Genomic DNA, 14,602 nt, shown 5'->3' with positions numbered 1-14,602 from the left:
TGTAGTGTATATCCCTACGCCCGACCCAAATGATAGTCCAAAACCAACTCAACCGCCCATCTCAAAACAGCTTCCATCCCAGCACTCCCACTTCCTGGCGCAACCTCAACCCCAACATTAGTCCTAACCCTCGTCCCATCCCCAACCCTCCGAACAAGATCCGCCTCCGACTCCTGACTCCCACACCCATCATCCCCCTCCGCAACCAACAACCAAGCATGATCCCTCACATACCGCGGCCAAACAACATAATCCACGTACCCCGGCGGATCAACCCAGAAATTCTGCGGCGGCCGATCATCCTCCCCCTCCAAATCCACCACAGACTCATGCACACCATCCCTTTCCCCCTCCACCGGCTCCGGCGCCGGCCCAACAGTCACATACCCACTCCTCCCCTCCCTCCTCTCCTTCACAACCCCATACCCCGCCGGCAAAAACAAATGCAACTGGATCGCCTCATGCACAGACCGCAACACATGCCCCTCCTCCCCCGGCGGCGCGAACAGCAAAAACCCCTCCAGGAACGCAATCGTTGGCCCCATCCGTCCCTTCAATCGCGTCTCAGCAACACCCCGCAATTCCGCAACAACCGCATCAGACACCCCAGACTCCGTCTGCGAATTCTGGTCTTCTTTGCTGCGCAGGCGCGGCGGCAGCGTGCCATTTTCGCGGACGTAGGTCAGCGCTTGCGTGAGGAAGGGGATGTCGATTGCGGCGGCGGTATCCCAGTCTTGGATCCTTGTGCCGCTGGGCGTTGTCATGTATGGGATTCTGGGGGTTGTTAGTTTGGCAAGAAACGGAATGATTTGCATTCATGGGTGGAGGGGTGAGGGTTTGTAGATTGGATTGGGGATTTGGGGGAACTGGGTTTATATAGGATATGGGGATTCTGTGGGATACGGACTTGTCATCTGGGAAGTAGAAATCATCTTCGTGGATTATGAATGTGTTTAGATGGGTGGTTTTGTCCAGATTCACCCCGCAGAATATACGCTGGAGGAGGCGGGCGAGGGTTGTCTTGCCGCTGCTGGAGGGTCCTGAAATACCAATTATCACGGCCTTCTCGTGGGCTGGTGCTGAGGAGGCCATGTTGGGGGATTTTGGGCTGATTGGGGAATTGGAAAGCTTCGAATGCTTGATGTCGCGGGGGTTGTGAGCGAAAGCTTATCTTATCGCGTTGACGTAGATCTGGAGACATTCTTATACAGACGAGTTATATATATTTGTGGGCTATAGAAGATGAAAGAGGTAATATGGGTATCATTTGCGCTAAATCAATCTAAGAGGAACATAAAAACTTGCAAATCAGGACATATCATGGCCCGAATATCGAGACCCATTTTTCATCGCCGTCATTGTCTTCACCGTTAGACGTAGAAGGCAAAGTGGGTGCAGATTCCACTGATTCAAGAGGTGGAATACTACGACACACGGGCTGGGCACGATCTACACTGCTAAGTCCCAGCTGCTGAGAGACAGGTATTCCAGCACTAGAAGCCAGATCCGACTCGGGAGAGCGTAACGACCCAGCAGCCATGTCCACAGGGCCATCACTCATAACCTGGACATTCTCCGCGAAACCAAGTCTCGATCGCTTCACTCGTGGCCATTCCTCAACTGCAGCCGAATCCGAATCCGAATCCGCATCCGACGAAACCGGAAGCTGTCTCCGCTTCAAAATCTCCTTAAACGCGTTGCGGACAGAATCCCTTTTTTCTGGAATTGATGATACTGCCTCGCTATCAGGAATCGGCAATGAATGCCGATCAAAGAATCCAATCGGCCGAGCCAGCGATGCCATCGCCGTCGAGGCCTCATCAAACATTGGCAGAAAGGGCGCGTTTCGGATAATATCACTCATGGTCGAATCATCCGTCATACTCTTCGTCTGCTGGATCTCTGCCTCGGACATTGCCTTGCGTCGGTGGAGCATTGCTTTTTCAATAGTTCCTTCCAGAACGAGTGTTTCAACGTGAACTGGTCTTGTCTGCCCGATCCTATGGGCTCGGCCGATGGCTTGACTCTCGATATTCGGTTCCCAGATTGGGTTTATGATGAAGACTCGTGAGGCTTGGGCGATGTGAAGGCCGTGCGAGGCTTGTTTCAGATCCATGAGTAACACGCGGATGTCTTCAGACTCGCGGAATAAGTTGAGATATTCGTCTCGGAGCTTGGAATTCAGACTTTGACTATTGGCGTAGATACGGAAGTTGGCGGCTATTAATTCTAGGCCCTCGGCGACCCAGATGGCTGTATTGTCGTCTTCGTAGAAGATGATGATTTTTTCTGTTTTCTGGAATTCTAGCACTTTTTCTAATAAGTATCGAAGCTTGGCTGATGCCACGCCCTCCAGCAGTGTTTGTTTTAAGGGCGAATCATCTGGAAGGGTGCGGATGATTTTCTTGTTGAACGTGTGCTTAGCAGGTTTTTTCTTTTTGGACTTGGTATTTGGGGTAACGGGCTGTGCTTGGGGATTAGCTGACTCGGGTGCACCGCTGTGAGCAAGTTTGTGATCGGGGTTGGCTAGTTCACGGCGGATTTTGATGCCGTATCCTGCAAGACCTTCAGCCGGGTCATACGAGCGGAGATGATTCTTCACGAATTCCTGTGCTTTAGAGGCCTGGCTGATGCCCATGAGCAAAGGCTCGTGGCCAGTGTCTGTGGGATTAAGAGCCCATAGGCTGCGAGCATGCGCTGGAAATCCCCGAACGAAGACTCCAAGCTCTCGCAAATTGTTGAACTCATTCCAAGCAGAACATCCCAGTGCCTTCTGTGCGATCTGGATTCCATGGCTTAATTGCTCGAGATCCGCTACTGGCATCTTCTCTTGGTTTTTGTCCAGATATTCCCGAGCAATGTTGACTGTAATTTGGACATCATCACCAGAACCAACCCACCAGAATCCAGCCTGGCGTAGGTTTCCAATCAGCACATTGAGATCTTTCTTGTTTTTCGGATCAAACATATAGTCGGGACCCGTGCGTTCGGATGTAATGGCATTGACTGCCAGTGAAAAGAGGAATATGTTGATAGACAGTCGGTCGTAGAAAGTCGGCTTGAGGTATACCACCTTGTTAAACATCGGCGGAAGAGTGATCTCCTCACGGACCACATCAAGCCGATGTCGCACAATAAGGCTTTGGAGGGTCGCACGTAGAGATGAAGCTTTTCGACGCACCCCATCTTCATCCTTCAGTCTTGTGTACTTTGCCCAGTCGTCACGCTTGTTCGACCAAGGCTTAAGGTCGAAAAAACCAGCCACCATGTGACCCAAGCCATTCACATCATTGATTTCTTCTTCGATGGCATTGCCTGTCTTTTTGCCTCTTTCCAAGACATCAGCGGTGAGTGCACTGGATGAGGATTCAGTATCGCTTGTGTTCGTTTGTTGTGAAGCACGGTTAAGTTCCACCCCGTACATTCTACGGGCAGGTGTTCCCGAAATGATCCAGCGGCGCTCCACGTACAGCTCTTGCAGCAGGCTAACTAAGACTGTTCCACGTCCGGCAACGTTATGTCCTTCGTCGACAATGACTCTCAGCCAGTGAAGGTCAAATATAGGCGAGTTAGGTTTATTTTTGTTCCGGCTATGGGACTCTTGCCCGAATCGATTTTTAGAGAACAGAACAATGTCATATTTCAACAACTCATCCATTGATGGCGTTTTGTCCGACGGTTCCCGCAGAACTAGAACCTCCAGTCCACGAGTGTGAGTGGCGATCTCACTTTCCCAGTGGTCGACCAAGTTGAGTGGTACAATAACCATTGTGCCCGAGCAAAGCCGGATTTGCTTGGCTGGCCGTACGTAGGGCGAGCTATGTCGGCTTTGGTGTTTGGCTAGAGGCGGTATGTAGTAGGAAGTCCTGTCAGCCTCGCAGGCCTTGACGCAATTGTTGTAAAACTTCCCTTCGCTCTCCTGTCTCTGAAAGAATTGCTTCCAGGGCAGTGAAAAGCGACCGGCAGTAGTAGCAGCCATGTCCATTAATGTTCCAGTTTTGTTTCGGACACGATTGGTCAATGTTTGATACTCCACTGGAGTTTTGGGGAGATGTCCCCGTGTAGCCAATATGACTGCAAGACTGATAAGAGTCTTACCGCAACCCATGGACTCTGCCAGAATCCCTAGTGGCAGTCAGTATACCTAGTCCATCGAGGATTCCACAAGTGAAAACTGACCTCCACAAGCCTCGGGATACATTATCTTCTCCCTCAAAATGCTCCCCTCTACTTTATCATAATAAAACTCCAATCCAGTCGGGCCCTTCCACGCCTGTAATCTCGGATCAAGCACCAGTGCCGGCTGTGCCTCGCGTTGAACCATCACCGCAGCAGATCTCCGCTGATACCGATGAAGCGACGTTTCAAGACCTAGCACCGAACCCTCCAGCAAATCTTCCATAGCTTCTTGAGTGTGAATGTCTTTGATGTCATGCAGGCTGGGATCGGGATCCCGCAGTGTATTGAATATGTACCATAAAGATTCATCCTCTTCACCATTGATTGGGATACTGAGGGGTTGATCACCGTGGGCATTTTTCAGACTAATCCATGCCTCCGGGGAGCTGTCGATCTTCGACATAACGAGTTTGAGAGCCGATGTAGCTTTTGATTTCCTATCTGAGCGCGGGCCGGACAAGCGCTCTGCGTCTGGAAGTACAAAGATCTGTACATTGTCACTGTTATCAACAGATTGCGCGCGAATCCATTGATTCTGCTCCAGCAGTGCTACCTCTGATGCCGGGTAAACGGTGGTAAATGAGGATTTACTCAAAACGCCGGCTGGAATGTACGCGTCGAGAGTCGCTTCTGTCGCATCCTCGACATGACCGGCTGGAACTGAGATACCAGCAGTTTGATTCGTCGCTTCTTCGACCTCAAACTCAACCTTCTCTGGCCACTGAGGACTGGACGGAGGAATATGACGCGCAGGTTGTTCACCTGTCGCATCCTGAGCTTCAGGGTCCACTTTCACTGGCTGATATGGACTGGATGAAAGGGAGGAACCTCGAGGAACCTCCGATGGCAAGTGACCCGAGGCTACTGGAGCCCTGCCGCAATGGCCGAAGGCGTATTGGTCTTCCGGCATGGTTATCGTAGGAACATACAGGTTTACAACGGGGTGAAGGAACTGGCCAAAGGGCGACCTTCGCAGTGGGAAGGGGACTAGTGGCGAAGAGTCGGATAGAATTAAAATGGGGGTTCCTGCCTGGATGTGCCTGATTTTGAGCCGGCAGAAAATTAAAATACAACCCATTCAAATACCCAAGTTCAATATTCCCTTCAAATATAGGTACGATGACGCCTTTCATGTCCATTAGTGCAAAACCTGATGTCACTAGATTCTAAGCTATTTCACAGCCGTGAAGCTATTTCTACAATCTCAGTTTCTCTATTCAGCAATTCGTAGGCATTGACGCCATCCTGATTGCAGTCGATGGGGCCTCAGCGCCTGGAAACAGGTGAGAATGAGGATTTGTGTTGTGGGAATGGCTTCAATTATGGGGACTGTTTACAGTATCTCCACGGTGTCAAAAGCGGTCTGAAACCAGGCCGAAATCAGGCAGCAGCCTCGATTGTAATTCCACGCCCCTTCACCGCCTCGGAAGAGCCGCACTGACATCCGGGGGCCGAGTGGATAAAGAGAGGTCCGAGCGTTACGCCTCGAACAACACCCCTTTCCTCCGATCATATACATAAATCTACAGATAAACCGATCTCATTATGAATTAAATATCCATTGCAGCACGATGAGCCCATCAAATTACGATCTAAATCTATCAATACATATGCCCCCCCCCCCCCCCCCCCCCCCCCCCCAAATGGGGACTCATAAGAGAAAACTCCCAAAAATGGTCCAAAAATTACATCCAGTCTATGCTCCAACACTCACTGAGTCAAAAAATCCTCAATCTCAAAACCCATCCGTCTAAGCGCTTTCTCCTCTAGATCCCGCCCGGCAATCTTGCGCAGCACGACTGTGCGTGCATCTTGCAGTCGCACCTCAACCGGGTTCCCGCCCATGCGCTCTAGCTCCTCCTTGGTGCATTCGCGGATGTAGACCGTGATATCCGGCCCCACGCACGCGCGCCAGAGAGATGCCATCCACTGCCAGTGGTCCAGTGGGGCGTAGGAGTCGCCGATGGGCGTGGAGCAGGCGAATGCGTCTGCGGTGGTGAGCTGGTAGCGGGGGACGAGGGCGATGGGGACGGGGCAATGGCTGCCCGCCGTGACGGCACTGGCCTCGGAGCCGTTCTCGCTGGACTGGGCCGGGGAGTGGATGTGGAGGTTTGCGGTTTTCGGGATGAGGGTGCGTGGGGAGACGTTTGAAGCAGTTGGCTCCTCGTCTGTTGTGGAGCGGGCGTCGACGGAGCCGGCTCTGGAAGCGGATTTGACGAAGCCGACTACTTCGTCGGAGATCCGGTGCCAGGCTGAGATTGTGTTGAGATAGTCGACTGTGGCGTCGCCCATTTGGCCTTCTCCGGATGTGGGACGGGGTGGTTTGATTTCTGGGCCGTCGAATACCCGGACGTGGTATTTGGATTCCTTTTTTAGTAGGTTGTCTAGGAATTCGACGACTTGTTGGACGAGGTCTGGGTCTTGGCCGTCGATGGCGATGACGGGGCCGCGGGGTGGTGGGGGGCCGTCTCGGAAGGAGGGGAGGAGGGGTGGGGAGATCTTGGCGAGGACTTTGATCTTGTTGAGGAAGGGGATTGTCATGACTGTGGCTTCGACGCTGGTGCCTTCTTGTGGATAGGGCGTCATGGGTGTCATCGCTGGTGTTGTGGCGGTCTGAAGTGGTGGTAGCTTCAGACTCGGGTCGGGGTGTGACTGGGTCGGAGTACTCTGATATGATCGTTGTGGCTGCAGCAGGGGAAGATGACGTGGTGGCATATCAGGGCGAGCACTCCAGGGGGTCATTGGGTGTGGTGTCTCCGGAGCGCCGCTACCGGGACTGTGATCCCGATAGGAGGGATGTAGTGTTGGCTTAAATGAGCCGTGGGATACTCGACGGCGTTTATTATCAGGGGATCGACCTCCAGGGTGCTCATCCCAGTGTCTTTGGCGGGACCGTGGGTCAAGTTGATCCATCTTTGCCGGCTTTTGTGAGTGGTAATCCTTCTCGCGGCCCTGTACACTTCTTGGTGGCATGGCATTTGGATGTGGCGATGACACTGAGAAATTTGATGGTCGATACATAGGCCCACTGCTGGGTGTGAATGGGGTCATGGGGGAAGCGGGTGCATTCATCAGTCGGCCACCACATCGATTACAGTGTGTGGAGCCAGATGGGTTGTGGCCGATCCCTGAGCCTGAGCTGCGAGCGCTACCATCCCGACCATACCGTCGAGGCTGGTAGCGATAATCGGGATATTGCTGCTGATGACGAGCTTTTTCCTCCTGGTGAGATTGTCAGTCCTTGAACTTTATACTATCAGGGAAGTTACCATGCCTCACCTCTGCAAGCGCCTTCCATTTACTCTTATCATCATCCGAAAGAGAGCGCCACTGTTCGCCAATAATCTTAGAGATCTCAGGATTGGCCAGGCCCGGGTTATGTGCCACAACCATAGCCTGATAATGCTGTCGATATAGAATAAAAGCTAGATTGCCTGGATTAGCCGTGTTCACCGTGTGCTCGAAAGATCAGATCTGGCTAATGATGACCAAAAAAGAAACAATCGAAAAAGCACTTGCCAAGCTCTGATGACGGTGCGGATAGTAGCGACTCACCATTACGAGGCCGGGGAATTTTCGGATCTGGCTGGCAGAGGCAGAATTGCATGGTATTCTCTTTCGACTTGACCGGACTGGTACTGCTGGCCGAGGAGGACGATGATCGATCTGAGCGGTCCCGCATGGGTAGCTCCTTGGTGGAGAGCATCGGGCCCATGGGCTTCACACCATTTGAGGATTTGGCTTCATTCAGGGATGACATATGGTGATGAGTTTGGGAGATCCCCGTTGACCGAGCATCGGCGTATCTGATAGATGGCCCGACCGGACCACCCTCGGTAGGATATCGCATGGCCATGGCTGATTTGGACAAATCTTCGTTCATGATCTTATGCTCGAGGAGGTTGCTCGGTCTAGCTATGGGGACTTGAACAGACTCATAGCGTAGAGCAACAGGGTTGGGAAGCACTCGATCGTAAGACATTTATTTAATAGTTTTTTGTGAAAGCGGTCGAAGACGAAGACTCAAAGAGAGTCCACAAGAGGGAAAGTATAAAGTGAAAGAGAAGGCAGAAAGAATATGAGAGAGGGCAAGAAATAACACGAAAGAAAAGGTTGGGGGCCCAAAAGTGAGCAACAAAGAAGGTGAATCCGAAAGCGAGAAAATGGAAATAATCCCAATAAGAATTGAAAGACTAGGGGAGGACCAGGGATTAGACAAAGCGAAGTATATGGGCGTTTGAACAAAAGCCCTAAAAAGGTGGTTTCTTTGTCGCGTTCCCCGGAATCCCTGTCTAGCGGCTTGTTCTTTGACAATAGTTGCAATTGCTAACCCGACCGAGCCAACCGAGATAAAATAGAAATCAAAAAGTACCGAATGGAAAGAGTCGTGATTTCTTTGTTATAGTCGTGTATACGGAGTGCAACGACACGGTACCTTCCAGACCCATAACGAGGTGTCAATCGGATTTTGTTCTTTTTCCTTGTTTTGTTTCTATTTTTCTATTTTTCTATTTTTCTAATTTTCCATTATCCGTGTTCTTTTCTTTCGTCATTTCCCATCAATTCCCCCCTCTCGTCGCTCAATCGCAATTTCCAGGGCCAAGGCACTAGAGTCATTGTTTCTTTGTCTCCGGATGCGGCGACCCGCTTGGATCGGGCTGCCCCCAACTGCTCCTCGGCACCGCTCATTGGTCGGGCTTCTACAGTCGGTTCCCCGTCAAATCGGACAAAGAACTCCCTTTCACAAAAGAATTCCTTTTTTCGACTCCAGGCGCTTTGGGGGAATTTTGCTTTTTTTCAGGATTGGATTGTCTGGCATTGTCCCCGGGGATAACCACATCATGCTGTCCCCAATGGATTGGACGCTTGTCACCCCGGGGATCGGGGATGATCTCATCCGCCGATCTCACTCCACTATGCGTTACAGTCCTGGCGTTTTGGGACTTCGAGGGAACAATACCACCCTTTGGACCCCCTTTTTGCCTGAGATGTCTCGGGTAAAAGGGGGCTTGGCTATTCCCGTCACTCTGCAGGTTCTGTTTGACATGCTACCGTACCTTTTTGGGCCAAGTCGTAAGGGTTTGCTCCACTTTGGGACATCCCAGCACGCTGGCATCACACCCGCATGGAGTATAGCCTGCGTTTGACTCTCGGCTACCGACGTGCTCTACACTTGCGAGACGTCATATATTCCCTCTTTGGGCTCTTTTTTTTTTTTTTTCTTTTTTTTAAGTTGTTTGCACGGAGTATGAGATTCTCATTGATCTAGACAATGTCTAAGCTGCAAACCCCCGTCGGTTGTGGCGTTCCGTGGACGCTTCAGGTTCAACGAACCATCAATCCCACGGTAGATCTCTGCAGCCATGAGCCGGTGAGCAGAAGGACCTAGATGCATCTCGTCCCTGAAATAAAAAATAACAAACATCATGAGCACGTATTCGAATGGGGAGTGAGAATAACAAGGAAAGCCCACTTACCAAAACAGATACTTCTCTGGATGCTCGCACTGTTTCTTCTCTTTTGACATCATGACCCGGAACCCACTCTCAACGCAAGGCTCCATGACATTCTCCCACCCGTCCAGATTCTTTCCTAATCCGCTCTCTTCCTCAATTCCCGCCGCATAGAGCTGCCAGTCCCGAATCCGATCCACCATGAAAGCATTCGTATCAAAGAGATAAACACTACCCCGAGTCCAGTTTCCACTTACCTCGCGTAGCTTCTCGTTCCACTTTTCCAGAACCCGGACGGTCCCCTTGTACTGATCCCCCACAGATCCAAATCCCGGCAGGAAAGTCACGTCAACCGTCTGCGTCAGAATCACTTGAAGCTTCGTGTCCAAGCTCTCGGACAAAGTATCGAGCAGCCCCATCAGCGTTACAGCGCGCCGATCAACAGATCTACTAGCCGCATCGTAGTCCTTGGTAATCAAGCTCCAGATATCCCAGACTCCGAAGGACACCACGAAGACCGTGCGTTCCTGACGCGAACGGGCCGCCTCCTTAGACAGGCCTTCCAAGACACGCGACTCGGCATCCAGCCATTGCTGGAGCTGGGACTTGAAGTCGGCAAGAGGCGACTCAGACGGCCGACCTAGTAAATCGAGTTCTTTGTTGTCGATCACTGCGCCGAGATTCTTGCCTCTGAGAAGAGGACTTGCTGTCTGTGCTAGGTTCTCTTGGTGACAGGAGAACTGAAGTGTGTCACATCGGGGGTTTCAGTCAGATATGCCGGTTTCTCTGCGTTTGCTGGACAACATTTACCATGGAACAAAGCCAGTCCGTCCATACTTGGCCCGGTGGCCCGTCAGATGATTGGTTATCGCTCCATGAGTCCCCAAACACCACTAATCGCTGGTCGAACTCCCTGGCCACTTGAAACTGGCGTGCTGTCGAAGGCAAGATGTCGGAGAATCTTTGTGTCATCAAAAGCCACGCTGAGACGAGAATTGTACCCGCTGCGACAGCGCACAGCGCGTAGAACCGATTCATAAGACGTGCCATGGTATGGCAGAACACCAGGGGGAATTCAGCCAAGCCGGGTCGAGTGTGAATCTTAGGAATCTTGGGAATCTCAGGTTGTCATCTGCTCGTATTCATAAGGATTAAGTCGCCACGACGGCTCCGATGGCAAATTGGAAGTGGTTGATCTATTCTCCTAAATTACAGGAGACAATACGAACTGCGTTGCAAGAAGAAATGAACGCCTAAAATCAAATAGTGCAGCACTGCCCACGCGCGTCCGGACAAAGTCTCCACTCGGACAAATCGCACCGGCAAAGTCGGATGGCGGTGGCGGGCCTTTAATTATACACTATATGAATTGTGAATCGGATCGAATTCGCACGGAAGTTCCGATAAATTCAAGAAGAACAGCAAAGGAAATTCAATTGAAATATCAAGTTCAATCCTATTAGTTCGTATCTTGCAGAGGATAGGTGTAGATTGCCCGGAGAGAGCCGACTAGACTAATGCCCAGCGATGCTTTGGTCTTTTTTTCTTTTTTAACTTCTCACCTGCAGAATTCCACAATAATAGCTTGACTTGGAATATCCTTGCTTCTTGTGTATATCAACCCCATTCTCATTGGAGATTCTCCTGTTCTTTCACGGGAATTCTTCATGGATACGAATGGTGGCTCGGTCTCCTTGCATCTCATACAAAGCCCCTCACACGAGGCCACGTTGAATGCTCTGTTCCGCATTGTCTCAAATCTCCACTTGACATGCCAGTTTTGCTTGACTGATTTGGACTTATTTCTCGTCTGACACGAAATTAATGTTTCTGGGCCGGCATTCGGGGGAATAGACGTGCCAAGACATTGTATACTGCAGATCTCCAGAGCGGAGCACATACTCCGAGCTCATACGTGTGGATTTGGAAGATAGAGAGGGAGATGAGATGAGATAAATAGTAGATGGCATGAAGTATATTGAGGAATTAATCTATGAGTGGCAAGTAGAGACAGAGGACACGATACACTCGTACACTGCCCACCTGCACGTACTGACTTCATCAATTTGGATGGTTCCAAAATTGGGGATTTCCCCACGTTTCATCTGGTTTGAAGAACACATTATTGTGTCTCACGATCTCCATAGGTTATTTACATTCATGGTTTCTCTTTGATTCATGGGCTTTTATTCTTTGGGCTGTTGCCGGGGCCTGGTCGGTCAAAGGTGTTTGTCCAGCATTGAGGGTAATGAACAAAGATCCAACATATCCAATGTGTCAGTAAAGAGCCTTGGTTAATAAACATTGCACAAAATTCGTTGCGGTTGCGGTTGCATCGTTTTGAGAGACCGTGCTCCGTAGTCAATCTTGATATATAAAAGTTGGGGTTCAGCCACTCGGCAGGTATGCGCCATGAGCTGAAACATTCAATCAACTTTCCGCTGGTGAGTCGTAGTCAGTCGTATTTAAAAGTCCCACTGAGAATCCGAAAAGCTCCACGCCTTCAAGACAGACATGTGTTGGTTCTAGCGGAACAGAAGCTGTGGCTGGTGGCGATTTTCAATATGAATTGACTGTCGCACATCTCTTGAATTTGTGGTTGGCGGGAGTGAGTCGTAGATTCGGACTTGCCAAAACTTCTAAAACCCCATATCATGCGTTGATGAACATGGTGAAGTCGAACGAAGGGAAAAAAGTGATAGGGTCCTGATACCAAGTCACATGACCTATCAGAACCACGCTAGGCCTAGTTGGGTGCACTCAAGCCCTACTTCCCACACGTGACACGTGACTTGCACCTCGCTAAGCCGGCGAACTAAAAAAATCCACAATACAGATCCCTTCGACGACAATCTCACAAGTCGACAACACCCGCGCTACCGTCTTGACCGCGCCGCCTCCGTCAAGATGAAGCTCAACATCTCCTACCCGGCCAATGGGTCCCAGAAAATTATCGAGATCGACGATGAGCGCAAGCTCCGTCCCTTCATGGAGAAGCGCATGGGCACCGAAGTCAGCACTCCCTTAACCCTTCATCCTTTCCCGACCACCCGACAAACAAATCGATTTTATACACGCACACACACACGACTCTGGAGAACGACTGGCTAATTGGGATTTTTCTTTGATTAGGTTGCCGGCGACGCTCTCGGCGATGAGTTCAAGGGTTACTTGTTCAAGATCACCGGTGGAAACGACAAGCAGGGTACGCATACATCAGTCCCTCTCTATATTCTCATTGAAGAGCAAATACTCGATCATGGAGAAGGAGAAAGCAACGCACACAAAGAGAACATCAATGCTGACGAATTTTGATTTGCAGGTTTCCCCATGAAGCAGGGTGGTACGTACACAGCCGCACAACAACCTGGGGAATGACGAAAAAAATTATATATCCAATTCCCCAGGGATGCAACCACCAAAACGAGCAGGATACTCATCGAATTTCTTTCTACAGTCCTCCTCCCCACCCGTACCCGTCTCCTCCTCGCCGACGGCCACAGCTGCTACCGCCCCCGCCGCACCGGTGAGCGCAAGCGCAAGTCCGTCCGTGGTGCTATCACCGGTCTGGACCTTGCCGTCCTTGCCCTGAGCATCGTCAAGCAGGGTGAGGTCGAGCTCCCCGGTCTCACCGACACCGTTGTCCCCAAGCGTCTCGGCCCCAAGCGTGCCACCAAGATCCGTCGCTTCTTCGGTCTCGACAAGAAGGACGACGTCCGCAAGTTCGTCATCCGCCGCACTGTCACCAAGGAGGGCAAGCAGGATTACACCAAGGCCCCCAAGATCCAGCGTCTGGTTACTCCCCAGCGTCTCCAGCGCAAGCGCCAACGCGTTGCCATCAAGCGCCGCCGCTCTGAGGCCGCCCGTGAGGCTGCGTAAGACTCCCCCATCTTTGTTATGCGTTTTTTCTTTGCTCCAGTCGATGATCTACGGGATCTATCCGGAGTCTGGTTGGGAACCATCAAACTAACAATCCTAATAGTAACGACTACGCTAAGCTCCTTGCCAACCGTGTCCACGAGGAGAAGGCTAAGCGTGATGAGCTCCGCAAGCGGAGAGCTTCTTCCATGCGGAAGTAAACTTCCAAACCCGCGGTTTTATGATTTCGTTCTGCGGCGATGGGGTTTAATGGAGGAGCTTCACGTCTCTGGGATGATTTAAGGGGAATTCACACAAAAATGAATCACTTCTCAGGGGCGCGAAGGATACATGTCTGAAAAGAAAAAGGGAACAAGAAAAGAGACGGGGAACAGGTTTTAAAACGTACAAAGCAGGGCTGAGTGGTTGCTCCCTCGGTGTTGGCTCTGGTGATTTCGGGCCTTGGGAGTCGCAATGCATATCTGTGTTGAACCTACCTTTTTTTGACGACCCTTTTTTTTTGAATGGAGTGCATGCAAATTTCAATACTCAGTTCTGTCAATTGCTTTTTCTTTATACGATTCAAGTAGACTATGCTGTATGGAGTAGACCTCTTGATATATTCCCACCTATTTTGGGGGACGCACTCGGTCTACTCCACTTGTATCAGGTCACTAGCCTAAGGCCTTAATGCGATTACTTTATTTCCCCCGCCTTCACGGTATCCCAGTCACGTGTCATCGGTCTCCAGGAGTTGTCAGTTAGGGTGTAGCAGTCACTCACCTTCAACACGACTCTATGTTCTAAGAACCCAGATATAAATGTCTACATTCCTTGTTCCTAGCACAGCAACCTATACCAAGGACTACGTATAAAATACACGCTCAGCACACAGACAACTCAACTCTTCGATACACACTATAGCGCCCTTGCTATCAATATGTGGCTGCTGTGGATCGCATTTACAACCCAATACCGACCAATCACCCAATCCAGCTGGTGTATGTCGGCGTATCTTGATATCGCTTGCATCTGTATCACTCGAGTTATAATCGGGATCTATCTATGAAACTAAGTATATAATGGCCCACCAGAGGCGTCATAATCCAAAC

At 50.7% G+C, this 14,602-nt stretch overlaps 5 protein-coding genes across 5 annotated transcripts; 1 reads left to right on the top strand and 4 right to left on the bottom strand.

Moving 5' to 3' along the window:
• Positions 1–14: 14 nt before the first annotated feature.
• N7457_007041 (ribosylnicotinamide kinase) lies at positions 15–1,092 on the bottom strand (the record flags this gene model as incomplete). The annotated part of the gene is made up of 2 exons (XM_057178084.1): positions 15–774; positions 908–1,092. 2 exons carry the CDS (start codon positions 1,090–1,092, stop codon positions 15–17), a joined length of 945 nt encoding a protein of 314 aa, XP_057029828.1.
• Positions 1,093–1,318: 226 nt separating this feature from the next.
• Positions 1,319–5,089, bottom strand: N7457_007040 (SNF2-related protein; the record flags this gene model as incomplete). The annotated part of the gene is made up of 2 exons (XM_057178083.1): positions 1,319–4,125; positions 4,180–5,089. The coding sequence occupies 2 exons, from the start codon at positions 5,087–5,089 to the stop codon at positions 1,319–1,321; spliced, it is 3,717 nt and encodes a 1,238-aa protein (XP_057029827.1).
• An 800-nt stretch (positions 5,090–5,889) lies between these two features.
• On the bottom strand, positions 5,890–8,161 carry N7457_007039 (putative HMG box transcriptional regulator; the record flags this gene model as incomplete). Its single annotated transcript, XM_057178082.1, has 3 exons — positions 5,890–7,401; positions 7,459–7,604; positions 7,735–8,161. The coding sequence occupies 3 exons, from the start codon at positions 8,159–8,161 to the stop codon at positions 5,890–5,892; spliced, it is 2,085 nt and encodes a 694-aa protein (XP_057029826.1).
• A 1,275-nt stretch (positions 8,162–9,436) lies between these two features.
• On the bottom strand, positions 9,437–10,682 carry N7457_007038 (Esterase SGNH hydrolase-type; the record flags this gene model as incomplete). The annotated part of the gene is made up of 3 exons (XM_057178081.1): positions 9,437–9,581; positions 9,657–10,372; positions 10,443–10,682. 3 exons carry the CDS (start codon positions 10,680–10,682, stop codon positions 9,437–9,439), a joined length of 1,101 nt encoding a protein of 366 aa, XP_057029825.1.
• Positions 10,683–12,463: 1,781 nt separating this feature from the next.
• N7457_007037 (40S ribosomal protein eS6) lies at positions 12,464–13,852 on the top strand. Its single transcript, XM_057178080.1, has 5 exons — positions 12,464–12,644; positions 12,765–12,837; positions 12,955–12,975; positions 13,090–13,507; positions 13,615–13,852. Exons 1-5 carry the CDS (start codon positions 12,540–12,542, stop codon positions 13,709–13,711), a joined length of 714 nt encoding a protein of 237 aa, XP_057029824.1. The 5' UTR covers positions 12,464–12,539; the 3' UTR covers positions 13,712–13,852.
• The last annotated feature ends 750 nt before the right edge of the window (positions 13,853–14,602 follow it).

The sequence above is a fragment of the Penicillium paradoxum genome, assembly GCF_028828445.1.
Source record: "Penicillium paradoxum strain IBT 22861 chromosome Unknown utg000006l_segment0_segment0, whole genome shotgun sequence".
NCBI lineage: Eukaryota > Fungi > Ascomycota > Eurotiomycetes > Eurotiales > Aspergillaceae > Penicillium > Penicillium paradoxum.
The sequence above is the reverse complement of the archived record's forward strand: the minus strand, read 5'-3'. Positions and strand labels throughout refer to the sequence as shown.

Bases quoted from the DNA above. Each gene is read 5' to 3' on its own strand.
- N7457_007037 (XM_057178080.1), top strand. From the start codon at position 12,540: ATGAAGCTCAACATCTCCTACCCGGCCAATGGGTCCCAGAAAATTATC. The intron at 12,838-12,954 runs GTACGCATACAT...TTTGATTTGCAG, and splicing joins CGGTGGAAACGACAAGCAGG to GTTTCCCCATGAAGCAGGGT. The intron at 13,508-13,614 runs GTAAGACTCCCC...CAATCCTAATAG, and splicing joins GAGGCCGCCCGTGAGGCTGC to TAACGACTACGCTAAGCTCC.